This window comes from Taudactylus pleione, unplaced genomic scaffold (genome assembly GCF_031769625.1).
Source record: "Taudactylus pleione unplaced genomic scaffold, aTauple2 ptg000055l, whole genome shotgun sequence".
In the NCBI taxonomy this organism is placed as follows: Eukaryota; Metazoa; Chordata; class Amphibia; order Anura; family Myobatrachidae; genus Taudactylus; species Taudactylus pleione.
Window position 1 is genome coordinate 7,586,830 of NW_028284457.1, and position 25,227 is coordinate 7,612,056.

The window sequence follows — 25,227 nt, forward strand, 5'->3', positions numbered from 1 at the left end:
TTAACAAAGACGTTTAGCACAGAGATGGTGATTTTCTCAATCTCAAAATTTTCATAAAAGAAGATCAGGTTCAAACAAGAACACACACAAAGGAATGCAATGAAAAAAATATGTTTGTGTAAAACAGTACCCATCATAGGAAATGGGCGGACAACATCCCTGGAGGCCAATTTAGATGGTTGAGGAGAAATTGTACAGAAGAGTCCACCTTTTGAGAACAAAGCAAGGATATAAAGAATACATTCTTAGAGAAGGGATACAAAGAATCTGCCCTACAACAACAAATTGACAAAGTCATCCAGAAGGAAAGAAAAGACCTAATCACCTATAAACCATTATTAATGCATTAAACAGTACAATGCTAATTATTAAAAAAATAGAAGAAATTCTCACATGACATTGGCACATCCTGCAAACTTAAGAAGACTGAAACAAAATGGATTAACCTTTGAGAAACACTGGAACCATATGGTCTCAATATTGATACAGAACAAAAAGCATTTTTATAAGCAATCCTCCATACTTTTACATAATTTACTCACCGATACATACAAATATACATCCAAATAGAAAACCTATTAAACACAATTAATATTTATTTTTACATTTTTATTAAAATCTTTTGAAGTTTTTAAATACATGATTTTACTGTCTTCAGAACATGTGCACACTGCCTTTTCTGATGGCTTCCTGTGCTTGTGCCCAATTGTCATTTCTGGCAAAATAAAGTTTTACCTATATAAAGAAAACACGGGAGCACAGTATCCACCTTTGAAAAAGCACTCCAGGAAGGTGTGAAGTGCATTGGGTGAAATGGAGGAGAACAGAAGGAAACCGAAGTAAGGACTAGCCCCGTGACGGGCACTTCTACAGAGCCTGGCCACCGTCTGATTTCATTGCAAGGGGTACAGTGTACAGTAGCGAAATAAGAATGATAATTCTGCCATTGACAGCAAATAGAAGCTGAACACTCATGATCAAAGGTACGGCAAGCTTTAGTGATAATAACAAGACACATGTGTGTATTTACTGGGACCAAATGGACATTATAAAATGGACCTCAAAATTGAACTCCTGAACAAGGACAAAGGCTAAATATTTTGCAATGATTAAGGAGTTTTTTTCTTAGCATTATCAGATCTGTGGTTCTCACCTGCGAGTATATTTACTAAAGATCGATTATGGATTCTGTTCAATTTGTCATTCAATTTTGGTTCGATTTCCATTCAATTTCGATATTTTAGTTTTACTAAAGCCAAAATCGAATGTCAAATCGAACAGGAAACGGAATTTCACTCAAAATCGAATATAGGCAAAACATCGATATTTTCCCATAGTCGAATATAGGATCCCTTCATTTACTATGACTCAATTTGCAAATTGAACGTAAATCGAACTCAAAATCAAACTTCAAATCCCCAAATGAATAGAATGGAGAGACAGTCGATTTGAGCTTCTAAACACCATTCTGTTGACTGGAAATTGATTGTGATGCCTTTAAAAGTTCCCAAAAGCATGTGGGGGTGGTCTGACTATATGAATAATGGCTGCTCAAGGCTATGCTGTGCACCTACCTGCGGTATCAGAGGCATAACTAGTTCTTCGGGGGCCCCATTGCAAAGGTGCATACAGGTCCCCCCCATGGTGGGGTTCAGCAGACGTAGCCAGGTGTACAAAATAAGTTTTAAAAAAATTATATATATATATATATATATATACATATATATATATATATATACACACACATGTACAGTATACAGTATATATATATCCATATAAATGTATATACACACACACACATATATATATATATATATATATATACATACATATATATATATATATATATATATATATATGTGTATTTAAGATGAGCATATTATATTATGAAGAAATTATAAATCACTTTCACTTTTCAAGAGTGTGCACAAGTATTTCCAATTTTTTCCCCTGTTATTTAGTGTGCATGTGATACATTTGGCCCAAAGTAATGAGGTTGCTGAGTTCGAGTTTGCATTCTATTTTGCATTCGATTTTAATGGGGACTTGAGGTTCGATTTAGGAAGGGATTTCATAAACTGAGCTCAAAATCCCTTCTTAAAATCAACCAAAATCGAATTTGATTTGAAAATCGAATGCAAAATTGAATATTAGTAAATGAGGGATTTGTTAAGGTATGTTGCAGTTCGATTTAAATTTGATTTCAGTCGATTTTATCAATTCATAAAATTGAATACCAAATCGAACTTTAGTAAATTTACTCCCTGGTCTCTATTCTCCAATCAGACCTAGACATTTTTGCCCACAAATTTCAATTGGGGATGGCTTTAGCCACCATTAGATCATATGGCGCAGCACACTTCATAGATAATATAATTTACCTATGCTTGTTAAGGGCTATTCTTCTATCTAGACCAATTTGTCCTAGATATTCTGAAACTTGGGATATCGATCCGTTCTTCTCATACATCGCTGCCTTAGATGCTTCACTGAGTTTGCTTTCCAGCTCTGAGAATGTTGCTTCCTTATTGGCTCTAGCTTTGGCAGCTTGGGGGTAGAACTCACTTTTATTGATATATTTGATCCATGGCTTGCTCATCTTGTTTTAAAGGTAATTTCCTTTGGGGAGCTGCAGCTACTAAGGCTGCCTCAAAGAGCTTGTCTCTCCAGACTATTATTTGGAACTTTGGTTTGTTATTGCCTTTCCTTTAGATCCTCCAAAAGACCAGCGGAAGGTGCAAAAACTGGTCCAGAAGGACATTATGAATTGGCTCATACATAACCTATAAAGTTCTGCCATGATATTGAATGAATTTCAGTCCAGTTACATTCAAGATTCTGGGTTATACCTTCTACGTTTTACAACATCTTCCCAGTTTATTTTTATTAGGGTTATATATTCATTGCATTACTGGCAGTTCTGTTTTCTTAGTCAATACATTTAAATTTTTTGCAACCTTTGGATTCCTCTTATTTGCCTTTATCAATGGCGTCACAAGGGGGTGCGGTCCGCAGCTGGGTGACACCAAGGTGCAGATCCCCCTCACTGACATGAGCCGGGTGCTGCACTGTAGCATTAAGTGCATCACTTGGCTCCTGACACTGAGCGAGCCAGCCAGCACTCCACGTAGGTACCTCTTGCACCCCCGGCTCTCCCCCCAAGTAATAGAACGGGGTTCAGGCCACAAGGCCACACCCCCTTCCCACATGGCCATGCCCCTTCTCACGTGGCACCTCCCCTTTTCACCACACGCACAGTGTCCCTCCCCACACCTCGGGGAGGGATGCCACTGCCTTTATCCAGTCAATCTTTGCTTCTTTTTATTTGTTAAGGGATCACGATTGCCACCAGTAAGTTTCTGAGAATATAATCAGCAGAGCAGCTGAGCGCGAGCATGCACCTGACTGCCATGCATGGTTGCGAACACATAGCTCTGCTGTCTGATTTGCAGGGAAGTGATTTAAGTTTCACTTTCCCTGCCAGCAGCAGATCATCAGGAGGCTTGCTGCCAATCTCCAACTGCTGTTTCAAAGTGTCAGTCCTATTCCCTAGAACAATCAAAGTTTGCAAATCATAGATTCCTGCTACCTGTGGAACAGTTTTAAAACATTTTAGACTCTTCTAGTTGGGTAAAATGATGGCATTCCGCCAGTGTATGTAATGCAAAAACCAAGACAATACTTTATAGTTCCAAATTAGTGTTTGCTCTCTGCAAAAAATGAAATGAATGATCACTTGGTTATGCTTTTAGCCTACATCCCTGCTGAGCAGAAGAGCCGGGAACTGTAAGGACTGTCCTTTTTTTCTGTTTCTGTTCAATAATGAAAAGCTATACAGTGACAGCTACTGTCTACAAAAAGTGTAATAAAGAAAATAATATATTTTGGCAAGCAAAACAATGATTTTGCTAGCAAAAGTGTATTCATCATAGTATATATTCATTAATATATTTATATATTATGCATGGATAACTTTTGTTATCATGAGAAAAGCATAAGGCTTCTGTACATATTTGAAAATCCATCTCATTCTCACTGATTCTTATTCATTGTGCTGCTACTGCTCTAAACAAATATACTCAAACCATTATTAAGCTTAGATGATGATATCAGGATGTTCTAAATACCTTGCCAGGTAAAGTGCCACATTTCTATTCAAGTGTAGCTGTGTTAAAATACAGTCAAACAAGTGAACACTTATTTCCATGTTGTTTATGTCTCTATGTAGCAATTATGCATAATTAGCTTTCTCACTAGCTTTTCAAATAGGTAGACACTCTCATTAAGCACACTGAAATGTAACAAACCTAGCAGAACCGGAAGATGGATGCTATTTGGTAGAAATATATAATATGAATCAAAATAATCATAAAATTCAGAACTAGTTAAAGTAACAGGCACTTTTAGCTAGTGAACATTGATGAGAGGAGGAAAAATAAAAAAAAGCTTTCTTCAACTGATCAGGAATTGTTTTTTATGAACAATTATAATGATGTTATTAGAAATGACTGTCACTAAAGCCTATGAGCTAAAAAATAATTAGTTACTAAATAATTGGTGAAATAATTGCTCTGTTCAGCAATTTTCTAATTATTGCTTTGGATGCCGCTCACCATACCATTCTGTGCAGCACATTTTTTCCAGAGATAAATTTGAAGTTTGTTAAGTCAGGTCAAGGCAGGACAAGCTGATAAAATGTAGTTATCTCAGCTTTGTTGTTAAATAAATATATAACAAGAGTATAACACTCTCAGTTTTCCAGCTTTTAATTGCAAATATCTCTTCCCGTGCAAGGGCTGAATGTCTTCTACATGTAAAATGATTATTGGCATCAGGGCTCCCAAGGTATATCATTCCTGTTACATGCTGCACTATTGACTTGGAAAGTTCTATTCAAACAATAATAGAATACATTTTACTAATAATAGGATGATAAAAAAAACTATATCTATATATTTATTTTAAATATAATTACTAGGAAAAGCCAATTTATTTCAAGGTAAATCTCAGAACACAATGCATCAGAATAATATATTCCTGAATATCAGGTGGGTGATATTTTGCCCCAGTACTGAAAATTAAATTAAGTAAGAAGTATGAGTACTTACAGAGGTAATGGAACCTATTTGTCTTAGGCTCGTTAAATACACAAATGTGTACCTGTACACCTGTATCGTGTATAAGTAGTACTTTTGGGCTGCATAAATGTACCAATATTGGGCCTGATTCAGACTTGTATGCAAATCTGAAGGTTTACGTACAAGCCAATGGTGGTGGACTGCGCATACGTCGGGGCTTTAGTGTGCATGTGCTGTGATACCACTGCAACCCCAGTCGCAGTACCCTTGACAACTGATTGACAGACTGCGTCCATTTGAAGGTAGGGAATGGGTGGCGACGGGGATAGTTCTCCAAAATGGTGGCATGCCACTCTGTTTTGGGGTAGTGCTAAGGTCAGTGCATCTGCCGATTTCCTAGCCCTGGCAGAGGAGTTCCGTCATCCATTCGGAGTATGCTTAAGCTTACTCAGATGGGCGATGACTGCAGCTATTGCAACCGATGGTGATCTGTTGTTGCATCTTTGAACGTAACACTCAGATCTGTGATGCTAACAGGACACCTCCTGCAGCATTAGCTTATTTACAATTCAGGGGAATGTGATCTGCACCTGAAGGTGTATTAAAAATATTAATAATGTAGTAGTGGCACAAATAAAATACAATTAAGCAATGTCATAGAGATTCGAGGAGAATCACAGCGTTGTTATGGTTAAAGTCTGTAACAAAGCAGTTTAATGGTGTAGTGTCTGTGTGATATCTATTGGTAAACTAATGTGATCAGATGCAATATAAAGATGTAATAGTCTCAGATGGATGGTAAATAACTTGTTCAAATAATGAGAAGGTTTAGTGTAAAGTTAATAAACCATGTTAAATTAGAGACACAATTCTCCAAAATGTATACACTTTAAGGTGAAGTTAGGTATGGTGGTGGGGGGATAAGGGGTACAAGCCCAGTGTCCTCAAGTGCATGCGTTTCCCAGTGGGGAATGGCATGTGGGTGTAACTCACCTCCCGTGGTGTCTATAGTTATACCTTTACAAAAAGTCCTGCTGATAACTTATCTATCTATTTATTTGTCATTGACTTTACCATTTACAATAATTACTTCATTGATAAAAAGAGTCTTCCCAACTCTTCTAGGATGAAAGGAAAGAGGATACAACTGTATTAACTTTTTTATAGTTAATTCTAGGTTGTGATAAGCCAGTTATTTTATTATTATTTTTTTTTACAAAGAATATTGCTACTCTAGCTGGAGAAGTAGGTGTGCAAATAAATTATAAATCATTTTTATCTCTAGGTATGCTTAAGGGAATTTAAACTTGGTTCTGTTGGCTGTTAAATAAATGTGCAAGGTATGGCATACCCATGCAGCAGTTCTATCAAGTCATCCTATGTCTGATGCAGAGAAAGATTAGGCACCAAATGTAATAGGATGAGAGTTTGGTAAATGTGAGAGTTTAGCAGTAACTCTCACATTGGTCGATGTTTATCTTCAAAATTGGAAAACATCTTCATGAGAGTTTAAATCGTGAGAGGGACTCTATTACATTGGCCGAGTTTAAAAAGTGTGGGTTTACTGCTAAACTCTCACATTCTCTAAATTCTCACCCTATTACATTTGGCCCTAAGTGTGTTCTTATAATATACATCAGCAAGGTTTACTTTCTGCAGTGGTACCTATTCTAGTAGTTTAAGAGATTTATGATGAGCAGTTCCATGATGACTGCAAATGGTTCAGTCTGCTAGGTGATATGACCCAAATGAAAAGATTGTCATCCACTACCTCCACTAAAATACTGTAGGTATTAGTCTCCATCAGTACTTCATGTCCTGTTTGAATATTAATTACCATATTTTGCAAAAAGTTTAAGTTGGTACTGGAATACATCATTACTGTAGTAGATAGACAGTAAGAATTGATCCAGAACTTCACTGGAATTCAACACTGTGAATCTTTTCATTCTTTCTTGATGCTAGAAGCTACAAAATAAAGTGTTTGTATTATGATGTGATGTAGTATTCATATGCCACATACTCATGATTAAAGAGTTCAGGTTTTGTTACTATTGTTAATGACTTGCAAAGGTGACTAGGAAGATCATATAATTTATTAAGCTAACCATGTTTGGTTCTCCCAGAGTTGTTATATCTTACCTATATGCACTTTCATGTGTCTATATGCTGTATACCTACAGGTATTTTGCTTCAAGTTCTGGATAGTTGTGTTTCATTATCTGTTAAAGTGATAGAACTGGCTGGTTTTTTGTAATCAAGTCGAAACCTGCTTTTCTTGTTTTCCCTCTGGCAGACGTGTATACAGTGGCGATAAAAGGCTAGAAGTTTGGTGTGAATCTCTGCCCTTGCCAATTCATCATTGAGTGAGTTATGCTGGGTTAGGTACACACCTAAAAGATATATCTGCAGATGGAGTGATCAGCAGATATATCTGCAGATGATGGTTCTTCATACACACTGAACACCCATGATCTGTCATCTGGCTGCAGGTCCCGTACCGGGGTGGTGTGTCGCTTCCCACCTCCCCGCGGCCTCTGTTGCAAATGTTGACTGCCCGTGCACACAGCACGATGCCCCGATATATCCGCAGATATATTGGTAATTGGCTTTGCAGCACAGCTGACGCGATATGTCTAAGAGCGATGTTGTTCACAGACATATCACTGGTACGCACTGGCCTACGCACACAAGATATGTTGGTCAATCAATTGATCAGCCAATGTATCTGCCAGTGTGTACCCAGCATTAGAAAGTTTGTTTTTGAAAAGGTTAATTTTACAGCAGTGTTTCACTCTGTGTTGAACACTCATCTCATGAATTCTGTTTCATACTCCACTATGGAATGCTTTTCTTTGTGTGGTGCAATAACTGTACATATCTAAAACATGGGCAATTGCTGCAAGATAGAACTTTCAATAGATAATGCAAAAGACCTTTAATGTATTGATGGGAAGTGAGCAGTTGTGCACTGAAATGCCAAGCCTGGGTTACTTGTTGGAAAATCTAGACATTATGCTCCTTCTGTGTCTCATAGTTCTAAAATTTGAGGACTTGCATAACTACATAGACAATGGGCAGGAGATACTTGATATTTTCCAGATAATTCTCAATATGTACCTTTTCAGTGAATTTTATTTTGTGTCTCAAATATCATGCTACAATATTGGTCTAAAAGGGCTGTAAAATGAGGTCGGCAAGGAATACAAATGTCAGGAGCAATGGTTTAATAGAATATCCCACATTGTGTACCATGCATCTGTGACAGGTATTGAGTTGTACAAACTGCAAGTTCTGGCAGAAGTGAAGAAGACAAAAATCAGGCTACAGTAGATCACTTAGCACAACCTAAGACAAGTAACAACACTTAAGTAATTTATATAACAAAATGTTCCCATTTAGATATCAAAAATAAGTAGTAAGCTGTTCCCCTATGATGCTGCTATCTTGGCTTAGTATAGTGCTTAAGAGCAAGTGGAAGCCTCTGGTGGTCAGGAGAAGGAAAACACCTAAACACAGTCATATCCAAACAGGCAGCCTCTAATGGTGAGAATTAGAAAACATCTTAATGTGCCTACTCACATCTGTGGAAGGAAAGCAGAAACACCATGATCTTACTATCCTAGATCATCAACTGGTGAAGGGATAAGGAGATACCAGATCCATCTGAGACCCATAGAGATTTTTACCTCAAACATAGCATTGCTGTGTGTAACTGATACTGTAAGTAACTAATTATCACTGTTCTATATACTAATATTCCTTTGTCAGAGATGCTCCAATTTCTTTCAATACCTAATCGTGGGCCTGATTCAGCAGGGATCACGATAGCAAAGCTGCACCCAGTGCAATTATGATCCTTGCAATAAAGCAAATGCAGCAAGAGGTGTATGACACCCCCTGCTGCATTTGCGATCCCAGAACTACGGGTTGCAGGCTGGGATTACCATCGCGACCATCGGTGGTCAATGGTCACAGTGGTGGATGGTGCCGGGCCTCCGGCCAGCTGAGCAGGCCTCAAGGGTTTGTGTGCGACTTCACAGGACCCATTCTGCACACTTGCAGAATGGGTCCTGCGCACGCGCAGATTTATGATAATTGGGAATCTGCGACCAGCAGTGAATTTGCGTTCACTGCTGAATCACGCCCAGTGACATTTTGTATGCCCCCAGAGGTTTGTCAGAAGATAATTGCTAGTCTGTGCCCCCTTTGCTTAAGCTGTCAGTTTTTAGTGTAGCTCCCTCCTGTTCTTTTACTCTCTAGGAGGGAAATGTATCGAATCTTCTAAAGAACAGAGTAGTGGATAAGTGAAGAAGTTGCCCATAGCAACCAATCAGCTTTTACCTATTATTTTAGAGAATGTACTTGATAGATGCTAGCTAGAAGCTGATTAGTTGCTATGGTTTTTTAGTTGCTATTAGTTGCTTCGCCAAGTCTCTCCTTTTCAGAAGTCTTGATACACTTCCCCTAAGTTTCCTCATGTAGACTTCACTTTGGCTGAGGGGAGATATTTCAATCCTTCTTTAAGAGAAAAAAAGAGCATTTAGCACATCTAGCACAGTCTATAAAATAACAGTTAGAAGCTGGAATTGGCAACATCCACTTTTTCTCATTAGAAGGTTTGATACATCTCATCCTGGGTATTATGGCCTGAATCAGAGGTACAGTAGACGCAGTGTCATACGCAAACAGATAATATTTTAAGTCTGTGCATGCATACGAGTATCACTGCGCATGCGTCCTGATTGTCTGTGCACAGAGACGTAGCACACAATCGGATGCATGTTCTCTTAGTGGCCATTTCTGGGTGGTAACAGAGGGTGGCGAAGCTGACATGGGCGTTTCACAGGTATTTCACTGGAAGCGTCTGCGTTCAAAGATTTACAGGCCATACTCGAATTATAAAGCTGCAACTGCCATAAGGCTGGTGCCAGTTTCGATTGTGTGACTGTTAGCGTGTTTATGGTACATATCAATATGCTCAGTGATGGAAAACCACTGCCCTAAGAGGCTGTGGGTGGGTTTCTCAGTTGTTAGTAAATCGGCTGCAGCATTAGCATAAAGATGCAAACACTATGTTTGTGTCCACCCCAGAATCAGGCCCCTAGTGTTTGTTTTTCTCTAAACATTTTCTGTGCAAAAGCCCTTTTAATACTTTCTCTCTGTGTCTTTCTGTCAGCACTCCCTTCCTGTCTCTGTCACTCTTATTCTCACTAACTGCCACTACCCTCATCTTGTGTTACCATGGTAACTCATTCCAAATTGATGCTTTATGTTAACACAGCTTCATAAAACCATAAATTGTCAATGATAATACCTGCCATCCCCCACAGAATCAACATCTCATAAGCTGTTCACTAATGCTGGCACATTTATAAAAAAGTTATATTATAACAGGTACAATTTACATTTTAAAATCCTAGCATAATCATAGCTTATTTATAGGATACCATCCCTTACATAGTCAGTAAAGCTTAGTTTTGTATTCAAATCTCTAATGCTTTGTTAGCAGGTTTAGTACATATTTAGAGCCATTATGTTTTTTTCAGTAGTTGCTCTATTATGCCCTATCTGACAATGAAGCATTGGTGTAATACAGATAAAATAAAAGTTGAATACAGTGAGACAAGCTGCAGGCTATGCATTCACAAAACAATAAAATTATGCAAAAAGAAGAGAGAAGAGCCAAGGTAACTATTATTACCATATTCCTCATATTAATAGTGTCTGTGTGATCAAATTAGAGGAATTGTGGAACTTTGTTGAAGTATTTGGCTCATATGGGGGTATATTCATCATCACTTATACAAAAGCATATGAAAAATAACACTTTCACATACCTTTGTATAAATTAAGTGTCAGGGCCATTCATCAAGTTCTGAAAAAGCATTTTGTTTCAGAAATTGATGGTGTTACTGTATGCCATCCTCAAATGGCATACAGACCCGATAATCTTCACAGACTGCCATTTACATGGCAGTCTGTGAAGATTTACAAGGCAGCCGCTGCAGCAAGCAGAGGGATCTATTCAGATCCCTCCCTGCTGTGCTTAACTCTGGGAGCTGAGAGTTCCGGGGCACCATACTGTAGGTTTGTGTGCGACTCACCTGCTTGCGATCCTTCTCCCATCTAGGCTACACTCACCTCTCCAGGAAGAGAGGAGACAGGTGAAGATAAGTGAGTGGAAACGGGGGGGGGATGGGGGGGGGCGGAGAAGACAGGGGGATCGGACAGACCAGACACCAGAGAAAGCTAAGGGACACATCACCAGATGGGAGTGAGGGTGAGGACAGAGCCGACACCAGGGAAAGATTATGGGTCTCAGCAGCAGAGGGAGGAGAGAGGACATGGGGGGGGGGGCGGCTGACAGAATGGACACCAGGGAGTGGCACACACAAGTATTTTCTGAAAAGCTGACTCCACAAAAAGAGCAGCTTTTCGGAAGTGATACTTTAGGCAGTGAGACATGATGAATGTCTCCAAACAGTTTTTTAAACTCGCAGCAAGTTTAAAACATAATTATCACAAGTGATAATTATGTAATGATAAATAGACCCCATGGTCATTATTTATAATGATTGAAGGCTATACGGAATTAATTTATAATTATCTTTTGTTCTGGGAGATAGTTTGACAAAAGTTTTCTCTCCATACTAGAACCTACTCTTTGTCTGATCACTGACTGCCCTGCTGATATACTGTACCACATACAGAAACAGACTAAATGAATGTGACAGGTGTCAGATACAGTATTCTACAATTCTTTTTAAGGAGTTTTAAATAATGAGGCTACTTATTTTCCCACAGCTATTGCACTGTGTCAAGCATAATGTATCACAACTAGTTAATGTAAATAATGTGTAAAATGATAAAACCTTCCTAAATCCAGCTCAGTATGTCTGTAATTATAGATATTATTAGTCCTTTTTCATATAAGTAAATATACCTTGCAAACACTAACCAACTCCATAAATTGCTTAAAATATCTTAGTTGCTTTTCTTTATCAAAGATGACATGTAGCTACAAATTGGCTGGAAGGTTTTTCTATTTTAAATAAAAAAGCCTACCCACATACAAATACTATTAAACTTAATTGTTGTGCACTGCTGAGAACATTCCTTACAGTATTCCCACTTATTGATTTTCACAATTTATTATTTTACTCCTTTTCTTTCTGCCCACAAACTTCCCAGTTACCAGCACTCACCATCTAAATCACACCCTGTATTTCCAGTAAAACTTTTGTAGAGTAGTTGAAAGACAAAATGGAACTTAACATAAGAAAACTCCAACCTGATATCTTGCCAGTAACTACTGTTACACTGTAATTTCTCAAATATTTTTCCATGAAACCTACAGTATTTCCAAAAGCACTGAGCAAGCCTATATAGTCTGAGTACCGTAAAGATATGTTCATATAATTGCTACACATTTAGACATGGGCGTATCCATAAATAACCATGTTCTATTGCAGCACTTCACATAAACATCCCACGTTTAGATGTTGTGGCCTGTAGCAACCAATTCACACATTTGGTCTAATAAAGCACTGTGGCCTGATGGAGGTCCTATCAAAAACAATATTGGCCATGTTTATAAATACTGTTCAGTGATGACCGTAATGATTTCAATTGGACTGTGTATTAGATAATCTTCTGCCCACATTTTATGTTGGGGCCAAATTGGTCAATAATGACTGATACCTGGTTGACCAGTGAGTACAACAATAAATAAAACATTTAGAAAAAAGATGAAAACTGCATTAATCATGTCAAGGTCCCGTGTCCATTACATATGATTAGCATAGTGCGCACCTTCTTTCAATATATTGTTTATTGTTATATTTATATGTGTAGTTTTTTACTACAATTATTGGAGATAGCAACCTCTACAGCGCTGTACAGACCTTTCCTGTTCTGTATATAGAAAGACCAGTGTGTACAGTAACTAACTTTATGTATTGTATTGTGACCTGAACTACAAAATTACAGGATTGGGTACTTTGGGTTCATGTAAATGTTCATATTCAGTAATCTGTGCAGTAATGTCTTCCAATGCAAACGTTTTCCATGATGGTATACACAGCTATCAGCAACGCTCTAACTAGGGGTGCTCGACCGGTGTTGCCACACAGAGTGCAGGGGTCTGTGGGCAGCACCGTCACTGCCCATGGCCCTTGCTTCTGGCTAGCAGGGTGCCCGGATTGGCACCCTGCAGCTAGGATCACTGCTGCGGCACCGCTGAAGCATTCTTTAGACGCTCAAGACAGACACCCTGCAGTGTGTGCAACTGACCTGTAGCATCCTCCAAAATCAGTGCTGTATTTACAGGTGCTGCTGGCCCTGGGACTTTGTCTGACGTCATGACATTGGGCGCTAAGGGGATGGGGTTGGTACAGGGTGCATTTAAGCCCTGTTACGGCCCTGGCTGTCAGTCACATCTAGACAATGCACACAACAACTTGCAGATTGGAATCAGGAACTCTTTAGCTGAATGGTTGTTTCCTCAACAGTCATTGGGCCTGATTCAGAGGTGGATGCAGTTTAGATTCGGTCAACACTGGATGATGTTTTGTCTACTGCGCATGTATTTGAGCCACACTGCGCATGTGCTATGATTGTCTTGCGACGGCTCTCACAGTGTGAATTAGGAAGCAGGCTGATTGACAACGACCATTTGGGGGATTTAACGATGGAGTGGAGACAAAAACGTAGGTGTTTCGCAACCATTTTGCGGGCGTGTTACAGCCACAACTGTGTCTTCAAACGGAGTGCCACTGGCTCTGGCATCTTACTTGTGATGGGCACTCTGAGTAACCATAGAGTTGCTTAGAGGTCCTATGGTGCAACAGATGTTTCCGACATGCATCAGGTGCTGCGTGTTCAGGTGCGAGCGGCAGAACTGAGAAGCTGGTGGCGGGTGTCTTTTTACAAAAGACATTTGTAAAACTTCTCAGATCCGCTGCATAAGAAGATGCAGCACCAACAGCCTTTGTGTCCACCACGGAATCAGGTCCATTGTCCACTATTATCACTTATAAAGAGAACTGGGAGAAAAATCTGCATTGAAATCACAGTTTCAAGTGAATTAACTGATTAAATAGCTAATTGTTTAAAATGCAATCATTTAGTGAGTATGTGTGTAATTTAATGTCATTCCAATCATACAGTCAGAATGACTTATTGTTATCTCAAGTATAAGTTAGTGTTGCCAACCTAAGTTCTTTGAGGATACAATTTAATCAGTGAAAAATAAATATAATCATTCCGTCGGCTAATTAATGCCTTTGCTTTGTAATTATTCAATGTTAGGAGCATCCATATAATTATTTCCAAGAATTCAGTTTTCTGTTTGGAGCAGTTTGTCAACGAAACCCTTCTGGTTATAACTTTGGTCCCTCATGAATATCAATCCTTCTAATTACATTCATTTTACATTACACACTGGAATGAAAAATATGTGTGCTCCTTTTATTTTAGGAGGTTTCCAGCTAATGTTTCCTCAACTGAATAAAGCATCCTCAGAAAGAACACTATTATAAATTATTATATTAATAGAAAACATTTGCTAAGTTTTCTTTGTTTCAAGCTGAGTAAAGCTGTGAATTTGGTATTTTTGTCCAGCTGTATTATGAAGTGCATGTTCTCTGTGCTCCATCCCAATCCCAGGCTGCATGTTCTCTGTGTTCCTCACTACATTCTCCCCCCAATCTGATGTTAACTGATACTTATTACTTATCAAAGTAAGGTTTCCTTCTTCTCCCTGCTTTTTCCTTGGTCCTGAACCCCGGCTCCTCTGTCACACTGCACAGTCATCAACGCATCATAATTGAGTCATCTGGTGCGATAGCTGGGGTATACCTGATACTATTGAGAACACTGGAGAGGTCCATGGCTAGGCTCGGTGGCACCTTTTTCAGTAAGAAGCTGCTGCGGGACATGGCAGGTGGCGATCCACCCCTCTTCAGTAGCAGTATGTGGAAATCTTACATAGCACTGCAGCCCTGGGATCATGTGGGCCAGGTTCGACCCTGAACCCAAGCCCTTGACTGGCTCCCCACTGCCCCATCGGGTTGGCATCCAGGGCACATGTCCCATTCTTATTACGCCACTGCTGAGGCTGCAGAGCAGACTCCCTGTCTCTCCCTGTGTAGCATCCGCTGCTGACAGGTCCCCATCGTGGTTTCTGTCACCTCTGCCTGTTGGAACCAATCAGTAGCCACTACTATTTTAACAGACCACTGGTTGGCTGAGAGACAGCCATCTCAGCCAACCATTTGCCTGTTACATGGTAGCGACAGCTGATTTGCTCCAACAGACAGGAGTGACAGAAATCAAAACACAGAGACTCAACACAGAGAGGAGGATGTTTTGCTCGTTTTTGGATCCAAGTCAGGTGGGAAGACCCGAGCCTGGATTCGGATCCTCTCAGAACTCATAAGTTCGGGTGGGTTCGGTTTTCATGAAACCGAACCCGCTCATCTCTTGTTTGGGCTAACCCACATGCAATATAAGGGTTTAGAAGCTGCTGAACATTGACAAATATTTCAACATTGCCCTACCCTCCAACAAGACCCATTCCATTAGGTACAAAACACTTCGCTCCTGGTATGATTGCAGTCACCTGTGTTGAACTACTGTAGGTATTTTATGAGACAGGTGTTTCAGCACAAGTGTCTGCAATCATAAATTAAGAGGGAAGTTCAGGAGCAGAGCATTTTGTACCTAATGGAATGGGTCATGCTGGTCTGTATTGCTATTTACACCCTCCAAACTGTTACTAAATCTGTTTTATGAGCAGTGATTTATGCTGGTTTTAAACTACAAAAGAACAGAACCAAATCCTAGCCCCAAATATTTATAAAAAATCTAGTCAACCAATTCAATATGCACTTGCTATCTTGCTAACTCTATGTATGATCAATATTATCGAAACACGAATAATATTTATGTGGCAATTGTTACTAGTGAGGCTATAATCCCTTGGTTTCTGTTGATAAAATGGCTCCCAAATTATGTTCACTTTAATCATAGGGATAGATTATTAGGATGACTGATTAAAGAAAATTCTGGTTATAAGTAGGGGTGTGCACTGGCCACTTTTCGTGTTTTGTGTTTTGGTTTTGGATTTGGATCTATCTTCCAGAAATCCGAACCCGCTCACCCCTAGCTATAAGTAAAGGAAAAATATTATATACATATTTAATTGAAGGGTGAAAATGCATAAATTGTGTAATAAATCTATTAGTGGTTTTGTGTAACTGACACTAGACAATGATAGTACTTTACACATTGTTGTGTTGTTTTGGCCTGACAATTTAATGTAGGGGAAATGTTGTACACTTCTACTGTAATGACAAAGAAAAGTGCAGATAAAAATGGGCTGCAAATTCTATAGAAGCTCGATACTGTGTGGAAAGCATATTTTGCAAATGTCATTATACACAGAGAGTACAGACTTTGTTGAAGATACAAAGCAGAAAATGTAATTCACCATGGAGCTTATGTAACAGGCTGCAAACTGCAGCTGATGTGTTTTGGATCTGGATTGGTTTTGCCAAAACCACCCTTCCGTGTTTTGGGTTCTGGGTTTTGTGTTTTGGATCTGTATTTTTTTGAAAAAAAGCATAAAAACAACTAAAATCACAGAATGTGCTGGTTTTTCTGCTCCTATGCTATTATTAACCTCAATAAACTTAATTTCCACTCATTTCCAGTTTATTCTGAACACCTCACAATAGTGTTTTTATTTCCAAAAGGTTGCACCGAGGAAGCTGGATGACTATGCTAAGCGACACGAGTGGGCGGCACAAACACATGGCCAATCTAGGAGTGACACTGCCATGGCAGACAGGATGTCAGTTTGAAAAACTAGGCCCCAAACAGTACATAATGCAAAGAAAAAAAAGAGGTGCAAGATGGAATTGTCCTTGGGCCCTCCCACCCACCCTTATGTTGTATAAACGGGACATGCACACTTTAACAAACCAATCATTTCAGCACCAGGGTCTGCCACACAACTGTGGTTGAAATGATTGGTTTGTTTGGGCCCGCACAAAACAAGCTGCAAATTAATCTGTCCCTGCACAAACTGGCTCTACGGAGGCAAGAGGTTGTCCTCATCCTCCTCATTCAACGATTCCTCACCCTCTTCAGTGTTGTGTACATCCTCATCCTCAAAGAGTATTAATTCATCCCCGCTGGAATCCACCACCACAGGTCCCTCTGTACGTTCTGGAGGCTGGTCCCTGGAAGAGTTGATAATTCATTTTTATGAATATCATCTCCACATTTTGTGGAAGCAACCTCCTACGCCTTTCGCTGACAAGGTTCCCGGCTGCACTAAACACTCTTTCGGAGTACACACTGGAGGGGGGCAACTCAGGTAAAATAGAGCCAGTTTGTACAGGGGCCTCCAAATTGCCTCTTTTTCCTGCCAGTACAGGTACGGACTGTCTGACATGCCTACTTGGATGCTGTCACCAATGTAATCCTTTAAAAGACAGATGCACGCTTGTCACTGCTGCTTTGAGGATGCAGGTGCGGCTACAGCCCACACAATTTACAAAGACAGAAAAAAAAGAAGAATTTTTTATTTTTTGTGGAGCACACATAGAGGGTTACACCACCCTTTAACAGACAGATGCGCCCTTGTTGCTGCTGCTTTGAGGATGCAGGTGCGGCTACAGCCCACACAATTTACAAAGACAGAAAAAAAAGAAGAATTTTTTATTTTTTGTGGAGCGCACATTGAGGGTTACACCACCCTTTAACAGACAGACGCACGCTTGTCGCTGCTGCTTTGAGGATGCACGTGTGGCTACTGCGCACACAATTAACAAACACAGAAAACATTTTTTTTTTTTGCACTTGGGGGGAGCACCCCTGATGGACAGAGCACCCCCTGGACAACACTACAGCACCCCTTTAGGACTGGGACACTGCACAGGACTTTGGAGCGGACACAGCCCCTATGGACAACTGACTGCACAACACAATCCAGCCAGCCCCTATGGACTTTGGAGGAGTGGACACAGCCCCTATGGACAACAGCCGCACAGCACAGCACAACACAACACTACACTGCACTGCACTACACTACATTACACAGCCCAGCCAGCCCTAACTACAACCCTCCCTCTTCACTGTCCACAGCGAAGTGAGAAAATGGCGCCGACGCGGGTATCTTATATAGAGTCCAAAACCTGCGAGACCCGGAAGGCGAGATGATGACGTTTTGCCTCGATTTCAGATCCGAGTCAGGCGGGAAAAGTCGAGCCTGACTCGGATTGGCCTCGGATCGGAGGGGGCTTGGGGGGGTTCGGATTTCAGAAATCCGAACCTGCTCACCCCTAGTTATAAGTAAAGGAAAAATATTATATACATATTTAATTGAAGGGTGAAAATGCATAAATTGTGTAATAAATCTATTAGTGGTTTTGTGTAACTGACACTAGACAATGATAGTACTTTACACATTGTTGTGTTGTTTTGGCCTGACAATTTAATGTAGGGGAAATGTAGTACACTTCTACTGTAATGACAAAGAAAAGTGCAGATAAAAATGGGTTGCAAATTCTATAGAAGCTCTATACTGTGTGGAAAGCATATTTTGCAAATGTCATTATACACAGAGAGTACAGACTTTGTTGAAGATACAAAGCAGAAAATGTAATTCACCATGGAGCTTATGTAACAGGCTGCAAGCTGCAGCCGATGTGTGAACTTCTGCAAAACAAAGCTGGGTTTACCTTTATAATGATTGCCGCGTTAAAAATAAAGGAAACCTCTCAGAAATTCCAGCAGCGGCTGCAGCTCGCTACCTATTACATAAGCCCCCATAAATAATAATAGTGACTACAATCATATAAATGAATAGACTATTTAAATAAAAACTTTCTTTACCCAGTCTTTTTAGTTTTTTCACTATGCAAAGTGTTCTATAATTGAAGGAACAGAACTTATATCCAAGTAGAAAAGCTGATGGTAAAATTGGAAACAATAATATTGATCTACTGGAACACCTCCATCTTTAAATCTGCAGTAGTTTAAAGGGTTCTACATCTATCTACTCAAAAATGTTTTTGTATTTAAAATAATTATGCTGGGTACTTCTATTTACTGAATTAACTTGTGATAATTGAAATAAGATATTTGTCTGAAATCATCTATTAAACTCTCAGAGATACCATTTAACAAATAGATTGTGAATAACTTACTTTCCTAATCAGCATTTTTTTTCCATTATAAATAATCAGTGGAGTTCATAGTCTATTTCTGTGGATACGGTAACAACAGTTATTCACAACCTATTGTGTGAAATGGCAGAAATAATGTGTTTCTGAAATTCAAATACACAAATTTAAGCAGAAGTCCTATTAAAAGTATCAGGTACAATATTAATAAGTTATAGTACCCAAAGTATTCAGTGGTGTTATCTTTAAAATACAATTTGAATCTTAAAGGCAAAGGGCATCTATACAATATTGAATTTGGAAACATGTATAACCAGGGCTATGTTTCTGGAAAAATAGGTTCAGTGACTGTGGGTGGAGCTACTGGGGGTGCTATAGAAATTTTTTTATGTATATATTATATAAATATACAGTATATATTATATATATTATTTAGAAAATAAGGCACTCAAAAGGGACTTTAAAATAAAAGTTATCTTATGGAAAATACAGTTTGGCCCAGGACATTACATCATAGTCAATGAGAGGTCCAGGAGTTCCTGCTGAAAAATAGCACTATGTATAACTAACACAATTACTAAGTACTTATCTGACGGATCATTACATCTTGTTGGTACACTTACTGAATAGAACTTTCAATGCGTGATACTGTCAAAAAGGCCGCTAGGTTTGCTGTGTAAGAAGAAATGACGATTAAGGCAAACAGCCACCATGCTCCCATCATCATTCGTGTTGCTAAAGTAGTATAGGGGACTTCGCCTCCTGTTAAAAAGGAAAAACAACATTTAAGTAAATAAGTAGATAATGGATCATTTTAAAAATGTAAACTTGTTCACAATGAAATAGAATTAAATGAAGACATAAAGAATATAGGCCCAGATTTATCGAGTGATATTCTTGTTATCACTCGTTACTAATCTTAAATGGTGCTCCAACCAATCAGCTCATGACTGTTATGTGTTTGAAAAATGACAGTTATTGTAGGAGCTGATTGGTTGGAGCACCATTTAAGATTAGTAACGAGTGATAACAAGAATATCACTCATTGATTGATCTGGGCTATAATGCTTTTAAACATCAGCATTGATTCTCCTGGAATATACAGTAGCTGATTTTTAAATACAGTATTTTTCATAGCACTCTATGAAAGCATTGATGAATGTCTTGCATACAATGTTTCTGTCATAACATTATTGTAACCACAGAAGTGCACTGTTGCTGTTATTTGACATACAGGGGGAATATTTAAAAAGTTGGTTTCCAAACCACCCACACATTGCTGACAAATTGCATTTAAGCCACCAAATCTCTGGATTTATGATTTACTGGCTTTGATGCTTAGGATGCAAAATGCTAGTGCATTGATTTGCGGTGGGTTTTAAGACCCAAACTCACTGGTGATTTGGCTCAAGTCACTGGAAAATCATCATGAAATAGCTTTGTCCAGAACCTAATAAGGAAACACATTCAACATAAGTTTTAGGGTGTCACTAAGTAATACTTAATTTAAACACCAAAATAATTGATAAATATATTTAGGGGGCATAATTATTTCAGTCATTAATTTTTTTTTTCGAGGCAATTTATTATTAGATTGTAAAAAAATATTCTTATTAATCATACAATGTAAGTAATTAATAACTTATAAGGTCCTAGTATTATTTAATGCTGAATCAAGAGAAAGAGAGAGAGAGAGAGAGAGAGAGAGAGGAAGTGAGAAACAGTTAGAGAGACAGGGAGGTAGAGAGAAAGAGGAAGGCAGAGAGAGAGCTAGAGACAGAGTGGAGGAGAGACAGAGGAATGGAAAAAGGGAGAGAGGGAGGGAGTGAGAGAAAGAGAGAGAGAGAGAGATAATACGAAAAAAGATACAACCTAATCAGCAATCAAAAATGCTCTGGTGCACAACACAATCATAGCAGTGAGATGTGACTATGAAAGTATTAAGAAAAGAAGGCAGTCAAAAGGGACTTTAAATTAAAATGTATCTTATGGAACAAGGCACAATAGCGAGGTCTTGGAGAACCCAACTCCTTTCTCCAACTTTAAATATATACAGTCAGATCCATAAATATTGGGACATTGACAGAATTTTCAGATTTTGGCCTCTATTCACCACAACAATGGTTTTGAAATGAAACAAAGAAGATGTGCTTTAACTGCAGACTTTCAGATTTAATTTGAGGGTAATTACATCCAAATCGGGTGAACAGTGAAGGAATTACAACAGTTTCAATATGTGCCTCCCAAAAGTAATGGTACCAAAAGTAATGGTACTATCAACTCAAAAGCTATTTCATGGACAGGTGTGGGCTATTCCCTCGTTATTTCATTATCAATTAAGCAGGCAAAAGGTCTGGAGTTGATTCTAGGTGTGACATTTGAATTTGGAATCAGTTGCTGTCAACTCTCAATATGAGATCCAAAGAGCTGTCACTATCAGTGAAGCAAGCCATCATTAGGCTAAAAAATCAAAACAAACCCATCAGAGAGACAGCAAAAACATTAGGTGTGGCCAAATCAACTGTTTGGAACATTCTTAAAAAGAAAGAAAGCACCGGAGAGCTCAGCAACACCAAAAGACCCGGAAGACCATGGAAAACAACTGTGGTGGATGACAAAATAATTATTTCCCTGGTGAAGAAAAACCCCTTCACAACAGTTGGCCAACCCCTTCAAGAACACTCTCCAGGAGGTAGATGTATATGTGTCAAAGTCAACAATCAAGAGAAGACTTCAGAAGAGTGAATATAGAGGGTTCACCACAAGATGTAAACCATTGGTGAGCCACAAAAACAGGAAGTCCAGATTAGAGTTTGCCAAACAACATCTAAACAAGCCATTACAGTTCTGGAACAACATCCTATGGACAGATGAGACAAAGATCAACTTGTACCAGAGTGATGGGAAGAGAAGAGAAGGAAAGGAACTGCTCATGATCCAAAACATGCCACCTCATCAGTGAAGCATGGTGGTGGTAATGTCATGGAGTGGGCATGTATGGCTGCCAAAGGAACTGGTTCCCTTGTATTTATTGATGATGTGACTGCTGACAAAAGCAGCAGAATGAATTCTGAAGTGTTTCGAGCAATATTATATGCTCATATTCAGTCAAATGCTTCAGAACTCATTGGACGGCGTTTCACAGTGCAGATGGACAATGACCTGAAGCATACTGCAAAAGCAACCAAAGAGTATTTTAAGGCTAAAAAGTGGAATGTTATGCAATGGCCAAGTCAATCCCCTGACCTGAATCCGATTGAGCATGTATTTCACTTGATGAATAGAAAACTAAAACGAAAATGCACCAATAACAAGAAGGAACATTTGCAGTAGAGGCCTGGCAGAGCATCACCAGGGATGAAACCCAGCATCTGGCAATGTCTATGCGTTCCAGACTTCAGGCTGTAATTGCTTGCAAAGGATTTGCAACAAAGTATTAAAAAGTGAAAGTTAGATTTAGGATTGTTTAATTTGTCCCATTACTTTTGGCCCCTCAAAAAGTGGGAGGCACATATAGAAACCGTTGTAATTCCTACACTGTTCACCTGATTTGGATGTAATTACCCTCAAATTAAATCTGAAAGTCTGCAGTTAAATCACATCTTGTTTGTTTCATTTCAAAGCCATTGTGGTGGTGAATAGAGGCCAAAATCTGAAAATTCTGTCAATGTCCCAATATTTATGGACCTGACTGTATATATATATATATATATATATATATATATATATATATATAAAATCTATTAGAGATGTGTGCTGATCCCCGTGTTTTGGTTTTGGTTCAGGATTCAATTTTGTGTTTTGATTTTGCAAAACCACCCTCAAGTGTTTTGACTTTGGTTCTGTTTTTTTTTTAAATTGATAAAAAAAGTTTTTAAAAACTGCTAAAATCATGTCATTTTTTTAACCCAAAACCCAAAATTTGGATTTAAAATTCAAATTCCGAACTGCAGGAAGATCAGAACTGTGACACGGAAATGTCCAGATCTTCCCAGGAGATCAGAACCGTGACTTTGATCTTTTCAGATTCACAAAATGTTGGAGGATTCAGATTTCTGGAGAACCAAATGCACATTAGCCTAATTTTTTATTAGTGTACAATCTAAAAACGTAACATGTTCTCCACTGCTGCAAGTTTCTTTCCATCACACACACAAGGATGAGCTGCAACTACTTTGGGAGGGATCTGAAACCATCCCCTTACCCCTCACCACAAGACAGCTAAAACATGGTGGTAATACATGCCATATATGGTATTAGTTAAGACAAAGGATCTTTGAAAATGATCACTATGTCTAACATGATAAATTGCTATAAAATATGATTATCATTAATTTTGTTGACAAATTGTTTTTTTTAAAATAATGTTATATCTCTTGCTTCACCAATAGTGATGATACTTATCTCTTTAAAAATATTGCGTTCATTTACTCAATATTTAAGATTACAGTAGACAGCAACAGTTACCACTACTTAGCAAATGTGTAGCTCTTTGCACTGAAACAGAAAACTATAGATATGTTCCCCAACAATACAATGCAGAAATGACTTCACATTTGTTTGCAGCTGGTAAGGTTTTCTTTTTCCTTACCAGGGACTTTTACTTCTATTCTTAATTACTAATCTCAGTTACATACAGTCAGTTTGTGTTTATCTGAAATGAACCTTACTTAGACAAACTATTACAACGGCTGTATATAAAATGTTACATAAACTGTAGGATGTTTTACTAAACGTATAAATATATGATTTCTGCTAGCAATGTATCATTGCAGTGTTTATTAACCCACAGATCATAAAGGATAAGCAATATGAAGGATGCAACAAAATGGATTCCTCCACATCTCTGACAAAGCACTGAGCTGTTCAGTGTCTGCATGAGCCATCGGATCACCTTGAGAAACAGATCATGAGTAATCTGCACAGTGCCTGTATTATGACTCATGCCTAAAGTGTGCTCCCTTATTGAGGGAAATCAATATCTCTCACAGTGAGCGACACACTACTGTTTCTCACTGACTTGGTTGCAAACAGTTGTTATACTACAGAGAAATGTGTTCTTGCAGTACTAAGAATGATTCCCTTCTGCTCATTTCTCTTTTTAATTTCTCCCTTGCCATAAGCATTTGATTAATGATGCTAATCCTAAGAATTGCATTCAGTGCTGTAGAGGTGTCTTAGCTTCCGCAAAACAGAGATAAAAAAATTACAGATATAATCTCCCCAGTTTCTCATTTCCACTCTAGATCTGTATTTGTTCTTATCATATAAACTCAATATCTAATCCAATGGCAGCAGCAGCCAAACAACACAGCTCAAAGATCTTGTATTCCTTTAGACAAGTCTAATAATGCTACCTTATCTCCCCTTATCTAAGAATACATATCATGATAACAAGTACTTTTATGACTTATTTTGTTCTTCCTTACAGAATATGCAATGTTGCTCGTTATTCTTCACTCATAAATCTCAATGAAGGAAAATGTAATTTTCCATCACATGCAGCTACTATTCTAGTAATAGTTCTTCCCACATATGAGAATATCCAGCACACTTTCATTGTAGCCGAGTGCTAACTATTCATGAATAAGTGATCAGATCTTTTTCATATCTTGAAATGTTAATAATTACATAGCTCCATTTGATTCAAATTCAGAAACAGAGGGGAAAAACAAGAAAGATTATACTTTAGCAAGACTGGTCTTATAAAGAATAAAAATCTTACAATATGTAGAATTGGCGCAGGCATTTTATGGGGGGGGGGGGAAACAACAGGCAGCAAATGAATATTCACCAACACATAATATACACAGATAGGGCCCATATAATTGAGATTACTTCAGTGTGATCCTATATGGCATGAAATTGAAGGACATTGGAAGATCTTCTGCTCTTATCCCCTATAACATAGAGGGCATCTAACACTATGACATCAACCAAGCCTACAGAATTCT

General features: G+C 38.6%; 1 protein-coding gene across 1 annotated transcript in view; it reads right to left on the reverse strand.

The window, feature by feature from the left end:
• The window catches only part of GRID2 (glutamate ionotropic receptor delta type subunit 2), a 1,139,199-nt gene that overhangs the window by 230,511 nt on the left and 883,461 nt on the right, over window positions 1–25,227 (reverse strand). The window contains exon 12 of the mRNA XM_088464469.1: window positions 19,897–20,035. Within this exon, the coding sequence (XP_088320595.1) occupies window positions 19,897–20,035 (139 nt within the window). The remainder of the gene's footprint in view (window positions 1–19,896; window positions 20,036–25,227) is intronic.